The sequence below is a fragment of the Olea europaea genome, unplaced genomic scaffold (assembly GCF_002742605.1).
Source record: "Olea europaea var. sylvestris unplaced genomic scaffold, O_europaea_v1 scaffold574, whole genome shotgun sequence".
Lineage (NCBI taxonomy): Eukaryota > Viridiplantae > Streptophyta > Magnoliopsida > Lamiales > Oleaceae > Olea > Olea europaea.
The window spans coordinates 350,339-367,828 of NW_019264080.1; the positions used below are offsets into that span (position 1 = coordinate 350,339).

General features: G+C 33.5%; 2 protein-coding genes across 2 annotated transcripts; one reads left to right on the top strand and one right to left on the bottom strand.

Annotated features, from left to right (window-relative positions):
* Window positions 1-12,128: 12,128 nt before the first annotated feature.
* On the top strand, window positions 12,129-12,505 carry LOC111389280 (glycine-rich protein 3-like; the record flags this gene model as incomplete). Its single annotated transcript, XM_023014193.1, has 1 exon — window positions 12,129-12,505. A coding segment is annotated over one exon (231 nt), but the record flags the coding sequence as incomplete, so codon positions are not given.
* Window positions 12,506-15,450: 2,945 nt separating this feature from the next.
* Window positions 15,451-16,200, bottom strand: LOC111389290. Its single transcript, XM_023014206.1, has 2 exons — window positions 15,759-16,200; window positions 15,451-15,535 (listed from the first exon to the last, which is right to left on the bottom strand). Exons 1-2 carry the CDS (start codon window positions 16,189-16,191, stop codon window positions 15,495-15,497), a joined length of 474 nt encoding a protein of 157 aa, XP_022869974.1. The 5' UTR covers window positions 16,192-16,200; the 3' UTR covers window positions 15,451-15,494.
* Window positions 16,201-17,490: the final 1,290 nt, after the last annotated feature.

Sequence of the window (17,490 nt, forward strand, 5' to 3'; positions counted from 1 at the left end):
TAGGGTAGCTATAGAGAGATTTGAGAAGAAATGAAGACAATAGGACACGTTAAAAGCAAGAAAAGCATGATGTGAACCCTATGGCTTAGCTTCTAGTAGCAGGGTGAAAAAGCCTTTTTTTTTTTTTTTGTTGAAAGCTTAATCTTGAATCCAGGAGCTCATAATATGATGGCTTTTTACTGCCTTGTTCATTAACACTATGATCAAATTATCTTCTAGATATTGAACATCTTCCTTGTGCCCAAAAGAAAAGCGCGTTCGTTTGTTTATTATTTAGCCACGCTCTCAAGGTTAGGATCCGTTTGGCAAAACTTATAAATCATTTATAAATGGTCAAACTTTGCTCTTGCTTGAGCCTCATTATTTAAAAACTCATTTTTTTTCGAACTCATTTTTAACCACACATTCTATCACTAAAAAAATTATACACGTAAATTTTTTTCCTTACTTTTTAACCCATGCATTACTAAAAAAAATCACCATTCATTTTTATCTATTTATAAATTAAAACGTTTATAAATTCTTTCAAATATTTTTCGAATTTCGATCGAGTAGCATTCAAAAGATGCAGGTTTAATTCCACAAAGTGGTGAATTCTTCACGCAACAGGAAGCATCACAATCTAGGTTTGGGCCTAGTTAAATATCTTTTCAGTCTACCAAATGAAAAAGAGTTGGCACATAAGAGAACTTGGTGCAAGCCCATTATATTATATGGTGCCAAAAGAACATACCAAAACCCACCAAGAAAGAAGACCTCAGGCTGCTCATGAGGTCTTAGGCAGGCTACAAGATAACTTTGGGTAGGGAGGTATGCATTGAAAGACCTGAGTGACATGCCAAATCAAAGAAGAGAGAAATCTCCCTCAAGTGTGGCCAATCCTTTTGACTGTGCTAGGCTTTCAAAATGAAGAGTACTGGAGTAAAGACTAAAGGTGGAGATTCAAAAGCTTGAAAGGGCGAAGGGATGATCGAGAGGAGACAAATTTCTGTTCATTTATGCAATTAGCCTCCGTTTGGCCCCCATTCTCTTTTTCATTCTTATATTTAATCACACAATCTTTCATAAAATAATATTACACGCAAATCAAAAACTTTTTATTCTTTTTCAACCACACATTTTTCAAAAAAATACTATTCCAACCATTAAAATTTGGAAAGAATGGGGGCCAAACAGGGGCTTAATGTGTCACCACTTGAGGGGCTGTTCAAGACTCCAATCATTCCCTTATTTGATGGGAAAAGGTAAATGACTGACCATCTAGGCACCTATAGATCTTGAATGGAGTTGTACTAAGCACCAGACATTATCTAGTGTAGAGCTTTTCTGGTTACTTTAACAGGTCTCTATGAAATGTTATAAAAGAGGATGTACAAATCTATCTTGTGCTAGGCCAATCTAGCTCTTTCACTTCTAACTCATTTTACTGGTAAAGCTTACAATGCTTTAAGAGAAAAATTCGCATCTAATTTCTAACAAAAAGATGAACCCACCCTTGAAGGGCTACATAGCTAATTTCAGTAATCATCATTGAAGGGAAAAGTATCTTTTTGCTGCTTTGAAGTGGAAAGTATATTTCACAGTCTTTTTTGCACGCTTTGTTGCTTTCCATCGTGATAGGTCCTTCCGAGGAATGTTATAGTGACAGGGTGGAAATCCAGGGTTTGGAACCAGATGACACGTGTCATCTGGTTATTGGACAGACAAAAAAAGGGAAACAGGCGCTGGCACTTGCTCCTATTTCCAATGCCTGGGTTTAAACCCTGGCGGAGTAGCAACACGAGGTCCTTTATTATATCCTTGTCCTCATTCATCGTTCATATCAAGTTTTAGATTTTCAATTTATATTATAAATTCACCAAAGAGACATTCATGTAAGTATCATTCATTGATAAAAATCTATTATACTATTCTTTTGGGACTTGTTGAAATATCTACACACTAACACACCTAATATGTAAGTTCTTTGTTCTTGGTATCTTAAATTTGAAGTTCATCAAGGAAATATATTTTGCACCTCTAGTTTTCAAGATTAGGGGAAAAATGAAATAATTAAGCTACTTGTACATTTTATCTGTACATCTTCGTTGACATTCCATAATGTTTAAAAATCGAGGCTATTGATTGTTTCAAGTGTTCAAATCAATGACAAAAATGTGTGTCATATCATGGGAAAATGAAAATATTTTAAACAAAACTGTCAACCGAGATGTATGTGTAGCAAAATTGAAAATGAAAATATTTTAAATTAAAAGACTCTTTATGACTCTTGACCATTGAGGTTTATTTTTTAAATTATTTGGGAAAAATAGAAAAATATATAGAAAGAATTTCTTATGAATTTTTATGGCCTTCCCTAATGAGCCATGCTGGGGAACCAGGTAGGGGTTCTATAGAACCCATACATAACACACACAAACATGGGTTGGGTGGGGATTTTTGGGTTCATTTTTTAATGCGTGGAATCCACCTCATGTGAAGAATCTGTAAAACATCTGTAAGAATGACCATGTATATCCATCAAAATCCTTCCCTAATATGGGCCTTAGGCTACTGTCTGAGTTGTCTAATGGTTAAGCTGACTCTGTATACAAGAAATGCAATCAATAATCAGTAGAAAGTGATGTTTAATAAGCATTACAGAAGTTAAGACAGACAACATTAGTAACTGTATATGTATTTCTTGACAGGACCGAAGAATTTCATTGATCCAGTGAGTAGAGAAAAAATCAAAGGGTGGTTTCTTCCACTAGTTATGGTAATTCTTGCAATTATATTTTACTCATTGTACTTCAAAAATTAGAAGTATGACAAAAGTATATTTCTGGTTTGTAATATATAAAAGAAAATGATGGTTTAGAGAGAGCATATTTTATTTTAGAAAATTTTGTGTTAGTTGATATCCCATTTTACCTCACTGGGTAATCTATTCCCATTTTTTTTTTTTTTTTATTTACATGAAAATGTTGCTCTTTTGAGTAGAAAATTACCATAAATTTAATTCACTGTTTTGTTTTCATATTCCCTGTTTCCACAAATATTTATACATGGAACAGATCAATTTTATGTTCCAACAGTTTGGTGACATTATTGTACAGCCTACAGGCTGACATAGTTTAAGTTTTTAGATGATGCAGTGGTCGGTGACTCAGCACAACCTAAAACGACATGGCGATTATTTTTAGGCTCAAGCTATTAGGTTGCTTAACTGTTGTAGTGACATCTTTTCTTTTCTTCATCTTAATCTTAATTAAAAATTCAAATTTCGTCTACCCAAAATATGTTCTCGAGCAACATGTTGGAAAATAAGTAACCCGCTTGCCAAATTTAGACGATGAAATACTAGCTGGTGGATTTGAAACAAAATGTATGTCGATGATGAATGTTAGCTAGATGTCGATACATCGCCAAAAGCTGACTTTGCTGTTAATTTTGTGATACAAAAGGTACAAGACTATAAATGTCAGATGCTGGGTCACCGAAGGGCAATATTTTTTCATTGGGCTAATACGAAAAAAGGGGGTAATAATGCATATACCCTAAAAATTTAGACCATTTTTAAAAAGTCAGCACAAAATTCAGGGTTAGCTAGACATTATTTTTTAGTATTGCTACCGAATTATTTACTATTAAAACATAATTAATTCCAATCAATCCAAAATTGAAATTGCTCAAAAATTTCTTTCATTGAAAGTTAGAAATCAAAAGCGGCTTCTACAAGATTATAGTAGTGAAATTCTGCAGGTAAAAAGATAAAATATATTTCTCAACAGTAACTTTTATTTTAGAGATCATAACTTTATAAATGTATAAACTTTCAGATTTTGGTATTCCATTTCTTCTCCTATTTTAATTTCAATTTTTGAAAGGCATTGAAAGTTCATTTTTCAGCTAATATACTTGTTTTATTTTGAAGATTTTTTTGTTATGGTATATATGAAAATTCAATTTTGATTTTTGTTTGAGGCATGATTGGCTCAAATTGGTGGTCGTTTGAGAATTTTGTTCATGAACTCTGTTCATGTTTGTGTATATGAAAATTCGACTTTTGATTAATAGTTCTTAGTATGCATCAAATGGATCGATTAGGGAGATGCATACAAGGTGTTTGTGATGTAATTATGAATTATGAATTAAGACTTTGTTTTACATTAGAAAGTGATATGCTTTATCTCTTTTTAATAAAAGGTCACACATTATGTAATTTGCATTTTTATAATAAATTCTTTTTCTTAAACTTATAAAAACATTTTAACGATATTTCGATCTTACTGCTTACTAATTGAGTTTGATATGAATTAAGGTTGTCCATTAAAGAGTGACATATTTTTTCACCTTTTAATTTAAAGGTCATGCAATGTTTAATATAGCTGTTTCGTTTTTGCATAGATGTTACCATCGTATCAAAATGTCATAAAACTGAATTTGCTTTTGATGTTTATAAAATCATATCGAAAGTTGAGCAATGCTTACATGCTCACTCAAATAACTCACACAAACATGTGTCGTGTTACTGAGTTAATTAAATTTTTGGATCTAAGAAAATCAATTTTTTTTCCTCCCTTTGAGATGCAACGCTAAAATTTCATGAATTTGATAAATGTTAGATAGTTTGACAATTTTTTTTTTTAATTATTTGTCATATTTATCTTTGTATTAAGCAAATTTACGTTACTTCCATGCTTAGAATTTTCATACGAGTGTAATATATAGTCAAGTTCTACGATACATTACACCATATTACTATTTACCCGAGTGCCGTAGCCAAACAAGCTCTTAACCTAGATTGCATTAAAAACTTCTAAAATGCTAATATTTCTATTTCATAAATCAAAACTCTTTGAAACTCTAGAAAGTGATTCTGAAATTTGAAACAAATTTTCTTTTATTTTTATTTTCTAATAAAATTTCGAGAACGATAAAAAAAAAATCTTATGGAAACCCTCATGCTTGTGTATTTGTTGTTGATTTCAACTAAGAATTAACTTTCTTGAATTTCAATTAAAAATTAGCTTATTTGCACGATTTAACCTTCATGCAATAAAAAATGAACAATTGATTCAAGTTTGTATTAGCTTTTTAAAACTAAATAATGAATCTGTAAATATTTTATATTTTATTCCGTGTTTCCATTATGGAAGGAACACTACTCTTTCCTCTCTATTACTTGTTAGAGAAATATTGCTCTTGTGATTCAACCACAAACAAATACGAATTACAAATTGATGGATTTAAAATTATATATTTCTCACACACAACTAATTAATAATATGTTTGTATTATAAGAAATTGTTCTCCTACCCACAGTGGACAACATAAGATTGTCTACTTACTGATGTGGCAAGAAAATCTTACTTATGATTCTCTCCAAAGTGAACAAATTAAGATTTCTCATTGTGGATAGAAGAACAGGAGTGTTATGAGAACGAGAGTGTCTTATTATATAATGCCACGAATCAACAACAAAGAGTTAATCAGTTCTTGAACAAAACAATCCATTAATTTCACTATTTAATTACTAGAAAACATGGCATCACATGAAGAAATACCGATATTACTGGTTTTTTTCCGGTGACTTTCTCCAACAATGCAAAAATGCATCGGAATTGGGTTGTAAAGTTATCTTTGGTGAAAACTTAAGAAGTGATCAACATCGGTACTTATGATTTCGATCTTTATCTGTGTTTTCTACTAGAAAATGTGGCATCAACTGTGAAATTTTAGCACGGATAATTTAAGAAATTTCAAAGGTAGAAGATGCCTTGGTAATTTTAGCGACAGAAAAGAGAGAATCCATCAGTAATTACCGCTAGATTAGCAACAAAGTTTCCTATCCTTTTTAGCAACAAAAGGTAATTTATCTCTAATCTGCTTATCGTCCATAAATAATAGCAATGAAAGTTGTTAGTCGATAATTTTCCATCTATATTTCCAATATCGTTTCATCTTGTTTTGTTCATGACCTCAAATTTGTGTACAAGGGATTCTGCATTGGGTCCCCAAATTAACACAGAACACTTGAAAATGGAAATGGGTGAGAGATATTCGATATTATTTCGTCATGCATGATGCAATTTCTTCTACCAGTTGCTCTTATGTAATGTACGTAGTATATATATAGAGGTAATTTAGCCCACATTTTATTTCATTATTTCAAAAATGTACCATAATTGGACCACATTTCCTACATATATCAACTGCCCCTATTCGATAATAGATCTTATAAGCGTACACATTGTATATAGGGATCCCTGTGTCGAAAATCAGACGTCTTAACAAGAAATTTTTTTGTCAATACTTCCCTTCAAACCTCCCACATTCGGTAGGTCAAGTCTTTCTATTTAAAATGAGATCTATCAAGTGCATATTCGTGTAACTTTACAGGTCATGCACTTTAATTTAAAACGAGATCTATTGAGCTTTAGTAGCGACACGTTCAATTAAAGTTGGGGCATGATTTATGTGTCATAAAGGACAAAGTCAAATGATAATTGAAATGGGTTGACAAACTACAACTTATTATTCAAAGCTATATGCAATCTGGTCCCTGAGAGTGCCGCACTACAACTACAATTAATTAAAATTGGCCGTCCAAATTTAAAATTATAGGTAGTAAAATTAAAAGTTCTTATTTGTTCCATTTTAATGAAATTTTGGAAAAAAAAATGTATTTTCAAATAATAATTTTTTGAAGAATATGTCGTTAAAAAGTTAAGAAAATTTTTGAATTTACGAAAAATATTATTATATTGAAAAATATGTAGATAAAATGAAGCAAGAGAAAAATACATTAAATTAAAATGGAGCCCACGCAAGAACTAAAGGAAAAACTCCCACATCCTTTACGCACCCCTTATGGGGGTGGTCGAGTTGGTGGAGTAGGTGAGTGTGGAGGTTTTTGGTCACGAGTTCGATTTTCCCTACCAACACTTTCTTGATCGAGTTTGTCGCATTGGGCTTGTTGAATGCAGTTTATCTGGTTGCACGTAGTTTGCAGGCTATTACGTCAATCTAAGGGTTTACCTAGTGTGCACTCGTAGGGTAGTGATTGCGGATTTCCCCATCACAAAAAACAACAAAACAAAATAATAATAATAATAATCAACTTATGCTGTACTTCAAGATCAATAAATAAAGTGTATTTTTAAATTTCATGAAACTCACCTCGCAAATAAAGTAATTAACTTATTTTAGACATTTTTTTTCTGTATTCTCTCGTAATATCAAGCATAAATTTAACAATCTTAATTTTTAACTCCTACATGGTTCAATTAAGACAATCTAATTTAAATTTAAGCCAAATTCAATAATTAATTTTAACTTAGAATCCACAACTTTTTAATCATATATTTCATTTATTTTTTTTGTCAGAATCTATTTAAAGTCTATTATTTATCTAGAAAAAGGTACAAAATTTAGTTGCGAGCACGTTTCTGCATTACGAAAGTTTTTTGAAAGGGATCATTAATATGCCTAGTTAATGCTCCGTCCGATCTAACAGATGAGGAAAGAAAATCTGTCGACGTAGCAATTTCAAAGGTTTCACATGAGTGGGCCATGTGTCGTGTCTTCTTCTTCCTTCCACTCACTTCTGTGTCTGGGGTTCTTCAGTCTTCACACTAGGAATCTGTTTGGAAGTGATTTTAAGAATTGATTTTTTTACCGTTAGGAGAAAAGTGGGATCCACCTATGAGAGACGAAGTCAAATATGACGGCTGGAATAATGAAATAACGGTCAATACAACTGTAGCTGGTATAATTAATAATATTTTTCAAGCAATCCACATCATTGAAAATTACAGTCCATCATTTTTACATGATCTAATACTTCAATTGCATTTTTCATCTCTATTGACAAATCATGTCTCACAATTTACAATTCAAAAAATATCAGAATCCGTGTCATGCTTCAAAATGTCTTCAAGCTCATCACATTAATTCCTCAAACAATTATAATTCGCATACTGCAATTTTGTTGAATCAAACAAAAATTCGACAGTCTTTTCATATTTTTAATATTGTTCAAACCTTAAGTGAAAAGGGACTTGATCAACTTCAAAAGATTCTTCATCTGGATGTGTTATCTTAATCGTTGACAATTTTATTAAAGTGCTTCTTTCTACTAATAATATGATTTTCATGAAATTTAGGTTCAACTTTTATTTGAGCAGTAATTTTTTAGCAACAATGTAGTAAGAAACAAATTCAGTTTCTCTATATGTTTTAAAAAATGAATAAGTGCTCTCAAGTAATATCAATACTAATATAGCCGTATTGTACCAAATAACTATGCTAAACAAGAAATAAAAATGCATGTCAGAAAATAAACGTTTACCATCTCTAAATGTCTTAAAGTCATTATATGTTGGTCAATTGATGGTTTCATGGACGGTTTCTGTTCAGATGGACTTCGTGTGCATATTTATGAACGTGTAGGAATCTCCACAAGCATAATTGAAAGTCAGGATAAAGTCTGTACAAATTAAAAAGGTTAGAGACTGTTGTTGCAATTTTTCCGTCCATGTTTTCACCTAGTAATTTAAAGTTTTTTTTTTTACTGGACTCTTCCAACATATTTGTGATAGCAACTTAAGTATTTGACCTTTTACATTGCATCGATTTGTAGAGTAAGAAAATAGTATTTATTTACATTGTACAATTCCAAAAAAATATTTAACCTTCATATAAGAATTTGTCATATCACAAAGTGCAAAATTAAGTGCTTGTTTGGTACGGATTTTAAGTAAATTAAGATTAATATTTTAACCGTTATTTTACTATTCCAGCTATTATTTTTGAATTCTTTTCTCACAGATAGGACTCACTTTATTTCTAACGATCAAAAAATCAATTATCAAAATTCCTACCAAACAAGCAATAAGATTATGATAATCACATGGTGTTTAAAATGTCTTCGGGTTTACTTTTCTAGTACTATTTTCTGTAAACCTTTAAGCTTCCCTTTTATATTAGAACCATTATTATAATCCTAACCTCCTAAAACATCAATATCAAGTTCAAATGTTTTCAAATAAAGAAAATATGAATAGCCTGAAAAACTTGCAAACAATATCCATGAATAATATATATACTTGAGGCCGCACCTTATCTAGTTCTTTTGTTATGTTCGAGAAGAAAGATTATATGTATGTCCAATCTCTAGTGATGGTGGGACCTTCCACCCTCCCCAATCCTTGAAAGCCCATTCGGGGTCTATCCTTCTATCTCAACTCGAGTCTTAAATTTAGCGCCTTACATAATGAGAATTGCCAAAGTATCATCACAGTTAAAAATGGAATATAAATGTAACACTTGGAAAGCTAATGTAATCCATACTTCCATATCAAAATTGAAAGAAGAGGAAGAAAAAAAATGCTCTCACACACACAATAGTCAATAGGGCAAAAAATTAAAGTAAAAAAATTCATAAATCTTCGTATTAATGTCAAAGACCGTAAACTTAAGTTTGAGAATTTGCACAGTGTTGAAATTGGGGATGAACAAAGAAAATGAAATAAATTTCAAAAAGTCAAGTAATAAACAAAGAAACGGGGGAAAAAAACGAAAATATAACTTGAAAACGAGTTAAATGAAATAAAATGAAAAGTCACTAATATATTTAAAACTTTTTTTGTGAGACATTTCAAGTTCTTTTTATTTTTGGTGCATTTTTAAACAAAAATTTCCATCATTTTAGGCCCCCTTTTCCTCGTTTTTCATTGTTTTAGTCGGAGGTATGCGTGCAAGTTAAGGGAGATATAGAGTATGAATTTAGATATAAACCACTCGATCCAACTCACTTCAATTGAGGGTGGGACAGCCACTTAACATGGACATATATAATCCAACACTAAGAAATCGTGAAACCAATAACAATAGAGACGGAAAGAAAGAATATTGCGTTCATTAGACACTCTCATTGCGTTCCTATTGTTTTCATAATTATTCAAACCAAACAAAGATGGAAAGTATGAGATAGAGTAATTCAACTATCTTATAATCTTATCCTAATTACTTGCACTTTCTCAATAAAATATCTAAAAATGAGATATTTGAAATTAATCAACATATTGTTAATTATTTTGAAAGAGGATTCACATCAAGATTGAAGTTCGAGACTCTCAATAGGTCGATAACAAAAGATTAATAAAAATTGACATAAATTAAGACGATAACAAAAGATTAATAAAAATTGACATAAATTAAGAAAAACTATTCATATCTATCTTCATTATTATGTTTGCTCTAACACATATGAATATCTTTTCGATTTTCATTTTTCCAGAACATTTAACTTAACAAAATGGAAAAGCATTACTTTTTCTATTCTTAGATAGGAGACTTTTTTTTTTTTTTTTTTTTTTTTCCATTTTTCGATTTATTCAGATTGTTCCAAATCCCAGGAAACAAAATCTTAAAAAAAAAATTAATCAATAAATCTCAATTATTTACTTGTATTGTTTTTATACCTTTCCATGTGATAGTGTGACTATATATGTAGAAGAGGATCTCTTTATCACCAGTGTATCCTCAATATATATCACAAGACAATTAAAGACTCCTTTACACAAGTTTTATTAATATTCGTACGTGACAAATTACAATAAAATATTGGAATGGATAGATGATAAGAATGGTATAAAGTTACCCACTATGTACACTTATTGACTTTTATCGATAACAATCTTACGGAAAAATAACTTGGCAATTTACCATGCACTCTATACCTTCTCTATGTAATACAAGGTTTATGGAACATTTGCGAGTATGTGTGTAGTTCATTTTATGTGAAAATTTTAAAGTTTGCATTTTTTATTTGTAATTAGAATTATTTAGAATTTTATGTAATATTTAGAAAACTTGAACATTATATTTTTATTCTTTTTCTCTTATAGAATTTGAAAATTATAGTGAAAACTATAGAATCTTATCAACTTTTAATGAAGAAAATCCTTTTTGTTTTTAATTAATTAAGAATGATTGACTCTGTCTTTTATTTTTTCCTTCTTGATTTTGCAAAGTTGACACATTTACTAGCTAAAATAAGTTTAGTAAGAGCATTTTCAAAAGATTCTTTAAACATGAGACATTCTCTATTTTAAAGAGTCAAATCTTTAAAATCATACTTGAAGAGACTCTTTAAATTAACATTTTATTTTAGAAAGTGGGTCTGGCTCTCCAAATTTGGATATGGAAATTCACTTTTTATAATTAAATGCACTTAAAGTATTTCAATTTTCAATGTAGGAAAATAATAAAATAATCTAGAAAAAAGCTAGTTAAAATAAAAGATAGAGAAAAATAATAAATATTTTTTTGGAATGGTAAAATTAAGTTTTAAATAAAAAGAGTTTATTAAAGTACTTTAAAATTCTAATTTTCTAAATTTATAGATAACCTTTAAAAAATAAAAAGTCTCTTGAAGATGTACTAATATAATATGTCGTTATTACTATATTAAATTTTAATGACCAACCAACAATGTTACTTTTGCACATAACTGGATATAAAACACATCAATGGCTACAGGCCTCATTGAGTTCTCGATTCACACCTAGAGTTTTCAATTAGTAGATTGGATTAAACCACAGTGTTCCTGAAATGATAAGTGAATTAAGCTACTCAAACGGGGAGTTTTGATAGATAACGTCGAGTTTAAGATTATTGCTTCCAGGACAATGTGTACTTCAGTACTTGTATTGTCGAGTTTAAGAATTTCATTTTTTTCCTATCGAACATGATAGACTGTCTGCCTGTCTGGTAAACATATTAAGTATTAGTATTCTATTACCTAACAATGTGTACTTCAGTACTTGTATCGTAGAGTTCAAGAATTTCATTTTTTTCCTATCGAACATGATAGACTGTCTGCCTGTCTGGTAAACATATTAAGTATTAGTATTCTATTACCTAACAATGTGTACTTCAGTACTTGTATCGTAGAGTTCAAGAATTTCATTTTTTTCCTATCGAACTTTATAAACTGTCTGCCTGTCTAGTGTCTGGTAAACATATTAATATTCTATTCCCTATCTTGTACTTTTGCTCCTAAAATTTGTTCAGATAAGGAGGCTGAGAAGACAAATGGCGTTGAAGAATCCAAGTATCAAGGAGGCGGATATGGATGATACCCTGGTGGCGGTTACCCCGGTGGTGGATATGGAGGAAACCGTGGAGGATGCCCTGGTGGCGGTTCCCCCGGTGGTGGATACGGAGGAAACCGTGGAGGTCGTGGTGGCGGAGGAGGCTACTGCCGCTATGGCTGCTGTGGCCAGAGCTATTACCGAGGGGGTTGCCGGTGCTGTACATATGCAGGTGAGGCAGTGGGTGCTGAACCTGAAGCAAAGCCTCACAACTAAATCCCACCTCAGAAATGCTGTGTTCTCTTAAAAGTTGTTGTATCTTACGTATGAACAGGAGGCTGAGTGATGTACAGTGTAAATTGTAATCTATATTTACTTGTATTTTCAATACTCAATTTCCAGCAGCTTCAGTTGAAGGGAATTTATACACGTTATTGAGCTTGGGGAATAAGTTACAAGAGTATTCTAGAATACACAGCTGTAGCAATTTCCTTGAATCATGGGCTGTGGCTGGAATCCATTAATAACAGAATTTCTGCAGCACAATCTGGTGTTGTTGGTGTAACAGAAATGGCTGATAAGCTGATAAATCAATAGGCAAGATAAGTTCATTAGCTGATTAGGTGATGAGCTGTAGGTTGGCTTATCTTTACACCCCCTCTCAAGCTGGACGGTACAGTTGTAACTCCAAGCTTGTCCTTCAGAAAATTGAACCTGGAATGAGATAAACCTTTAGTCAGTAGATCTGCAACTTGGTCTGAAGAAGGGATGTATTTTACTTCCAATTCTTTTCCAAGCACTTTGTCTCTAACAAAGTGAATGTCCAGTTCGATGTGTTTTGTTCGAGCATGATACACGGGATTTGCTGCTAAGGCACCAGCACTCATATTGTCACACCACAGGATTGGAATTGATACTTGTGATAGCTCAAGCTCTTTGAAGAGTGATTGAATCCAAGCAATTTCTGAGGCTGCAGATGCAAGGGCTCTATATTCTGACTCCGTGCTTGATCTAGCAACTACATGTTGCTTCTTTGATGACCAGGCTATCAGATTATCCCCCAAATAGATGCAGTAACCAGCTGTAGATCTTCTATCATCCGGACAAGAGGCCCAGTCTGCATCTGAGTATCCATTTAATATCAAGCTGTCACTTCTTTGTATCCACATCCCTTGATTCATGGTTCCTTTAAGATATCTTAGCACTCTTTTCAATGCCTGCCAATGTGTTGAAGTTGGTGACTGGAGGAATTGGCTCAGTTTATTTACAGCAAAGGTGATATCTGGTCTTGTGTGTGCGAGATATTGCAACCCTCCTACTGCACTTCTATATGTTGAAGGATCTTGCATTGCTTCTCCATCAGTTTTAGACATGGTTTTGCCAGTGATAATGGGGGTAGGACAAGGCTTTACGTTTTGGAGCTCAAATTTCTTGAGTAATTCGGCAATGTACCTTGTTTGTGTAAGATGAATACCTGAGTCATGCCAACACACTTCAATGCCTAGGAAATGGTGGAGCTGTCCCATGTCTTTGAGTGCAAACTTTTGGTTTAGTTCATCTATAAACTTTTGCAACAACTCTCTATCATTCCCCGTTATCACAATGTCATCCACATAGATAAGAGCAAATATGATCTGTTTTTCATTTTTGAAGTAAAACAACGATGTATCAGCTCTTGATTGCTTGAATTTCCAGCTTACAAGTGTAGTCTTCAGCTTGTCATACTAGGCTCTAGGTGCCTGCTTTAGTCCATAAAGTACCTTTTCTAGTTTGCACACATGAGATGGCTTTGAGATATCTACGAATCCCTGAGGTTGGTTCATGTACACTACCTCTTCAAGTTCTCCATTCAGAAAGGCATTGTTGACATCAACTTGCCTGATATTCCATCCTTTAGAAACTGCAAAAGTAAGAATAATTCTTAGAGTGGATGGTTTGATGACTGGACTGAAGGTTTCATAAAAGTCGACTCCAGGGGTCTGATGAAATCCTTTTGCCACCAGCCTTGCTTTGAACTTCTGAACTGATCCATCTGAGTTGTGTTTTACCCTAAAAACCCATTTGTTTCCAACTATGTTGTAGGATGGTGATGGAGGTACAAGTTTCCAAGTTTTATTTCTTACCAGTGCTTTGAACTCTTCTTCCATAGCTTCCCTCCAATCTGCATTCATCAGAGCCTCAGTGACATTTTTTGGTTCCATGCTTTCAGGACTATATTCAGTTGACTGGCCTGTGTAGACTTTAGGTTTGAATACCCCAGCCTTTCCCCTGGTAATCATGGGATGATGTGGTTGATCATTGGTTTTTTGCTTGTGCCTTTGCCTCAATTCATTAGTGACTGACTGTTGCTGTTGATTATTTGTGTGATCAACATTGCTATCTGGTTCAAGTGTTTCATAATTCTGAGGCAAATCAGGTTCTGTTTCCTCACAGTGCTTGCTGGTATCACTAACTGGCTATTGGAAATTTTCATTATCATTTCCATTGCCATCAGGCTGACTTAAGCTCGGAGGCAAGCAATGCATGACTTGGGTTGCATCAAGAGGAGTTGTATCAGCAAGATTTGAAGCAGAAGTTAAGTTATTGGGCTGATAATTTGCAGCAGGAGTTGAGTAGTTTGGTTGATGAGGAAAGTGAAAACATGCCACTATTGTTTCTGGTATAGTAGAATTTGGCCCTTTTTGTGAGAATATAGACTCGAAAGGAAACTCAGACTCATTGAAAACCACATGTCTTGAGATGTACACTTTTCCTGATGAGTTGAGACACTTGTAACCTTTGTGAGACTCACTATAGCCAAGAAGGACACATTTGGTTGAGTGGAAGCTGAACTTGTGTGCTTGATAAGGTCTTAAACAGGGATAACAAGCACACCCAAAGGTTTTAAGTGCTTCATAGTCAACTTTCTTTTTGTATAGGACTTCAAATGGAGATTGCATTTTGAGTGTGGGAGTAGGCATTCTATTTATGAGGTATGTTGCTGTTTGAAATGACTCCCACCAGTATTTTAAAGGCATTTTGGCTTGAGCTAGGAGGGTCAATCCTGTCTCTGTTATATGCCTGTGCTTTCTTTCTACTCTTCCATTTTGAGCTGAGGTGTATGGACAAGGGTGTCTAAACTCAATTCCACATTGTTTTACAAGGTTTACAAAGCTCCTATATTCACCTCCCCAATCAGATTGCAAGGTTTTTATCTTCCTGTCAAATTTGTTTTCAACCAATTTTTGGAATTGAATGAATATGTTTAATGCTTCAGATTTTTGTCTCATGGGATATATCCAAGTGTATCTACTGAAGTCATCTAGGAAGGTAATGTAATAATTAAAACCTGATGTTGATTGAATAGGTGCTTGTCCCCAAACATCTGGTTCAGTGTTTAGATGATGAAGTTCCAGCTGATACAACCCTTCTTTAAGCTTCCCTTGTAGCATTACTTCCCTCGTTTGCTTGTCCTTAACAAAACAGCAATTTGAATGAAATTCCATATAGACATTATTATCAGATGTTAGTTGAGAAACACTTATGAGGTTTTTTTTTTTATTGCAGGTACATGCAGCAATTTTTTCAACACAAGTGGTTTGTCTATTAAGGTATTCAAGTGATTCATGCCAATATGTGAAATATGCAATCTATTTCCATTGCCAACTACAATTTTTTCCTTACCAGTGTACTCACTTGCTGAATTTATGTTTTCCATTTCTGCAGTGACATGGTTACTGGCTCCCGTGTCTGCAAACCAGGCAGGGTCACTTACAGTGTTGGGAGATGCCATAAGGACTGTTGGTGATGAGCTATAGCTACTTCCCTGGTTTGGTGGTTTTCCTGTATAGCGTTCATCATATCTAAAGTTGTAGATATTTGCCTTGTGTCCAATTTTGCCACATACTTGACAGACAGGTTTTTCACTGATGTTGAAGCCACCACCTCTGTATCTGCCTCTTCTTCCTCCTCTGTTGAATCTGCCGCCATTATTTGGCCTGTAGGCTCTGAAGTGATGGGTGCTTAATCTTGGTTTTTGGGTAAAATTGATTGATGTTTGATTGAGGTTAATTTCTGCCATTTCATTTTTCACCAAATTGAGATGTTCAAGTCTGCTTTCATAAGTCATGAGTGTTGATTGGAGTTCTCCTCAAGAGATGGAGTCTCTGCCATTGATTTGAACAACAATGGGTGTGTATTCTTCATCCAAACCAGCCAGGACCTAAGTTACAAGATCCGAGTGAGGGATGGTTTTTCCAGCAATCTCAAGGTTGTCTGCCAGAAGTTTTACTTTGCTGAGGTATTGATCGATGCTCAATGTTCCCTTCCTTGATTTCTGAAGTTCCCCAGTGAGAAATGTTATTCTGGATTTGTTTTGGATGCCATAGCTCTCTTTTAATGCAGCCCACAATTTGCTGGAGTTGCTGCAGCCCATGACCCTCATAGCTATTTCAGGGGTCATTGATGAGTAAAGCCACCCCATTAGCAGCTGATCTGTTGACATCCACTGATCATATTCAGGATTCTTTTTCATCTCAACCATCATTCCTGCATCTCTAGAGATTTTGGTACCAATGAATTCTGGAGGACACACCTTTGTCCCCAGAATGTATCCATCCAGATTGTGTCCTCTTATAATAGGGAGTATCATGTTTTGCCATAGCAGAAAGTTGTTCTTGTCAAGCTTGACAGACAACATTTGAGTTAGGTAGACACCAGATGATGAGAAATGGTTGCTTTCCTGCACTGGAGGCACCATTGTGCTTGATTCTGATGATGGAGAAGGATTGGAATTGGTGTTTAGTGGTGTATCATTGGCGTTGGCCATTGTAGGCTCTGATACCAAGTGTAAATTGTAATCTATATTTACTTGTATTTTCAATACTCAATTTCCAGCAGCTTCAGTTGAAGGGAATTTATACACGTTATTGAGCTTGGAGAATAAGTTACAAGAGTATTCTAGAATACACAGCTGTAGCAATTTCCTTGAATCATGGGCTGTGGCTGAAATCCATTAATAACAGAATTTTTGCAGCACAATCTGGTATTGTTGGTGTAACAGAAATGGCTGATAAGCTGATAAATCAATAGGCAAGATAAGTTGATTAACTGATTGAGTGATGAGCTGTAGGTTGGCTTATCTTTACATGTACAATATCCATTTATTGTGGATGCATGGTTTGTAATTTGTACCAGTTATGCCTCAGCCGTGGGAGTTAAAATAATGCAATATTATGCTTTGTTTTGCATGGATTTGTATCACTTTTTCTGTATTAATCTTTTTTTTTTCCTCTAAAAGAAATATATTAATTTCTGTTAGGAAAATGTATAATTGGCAATCTGTAACCAAAGGACCTATTTGTCATGTTTGTAACGTCATGGACTAAATTGTAAAGGTCTAATAGTTCAGGGACTAGAGTTGCAATTT

Bases quoted from the DNA above. Each gene is read 5' to 3' on its own strand.
- LOC111389290 (XM_023014206.1), bottom strand. From the start codon at position 16,191: ATGACTTATGAAAGCAGACTTGAACATCTCAATTTGGTGAAAAATGAA. The intron at 15,536-15,758 runs GTGAGTACACTG...TGTTTTGTTAAG, and splicing joins GGAAAACATAAATTCAGCAA to GACAAGCAAACGAGGGAAGT.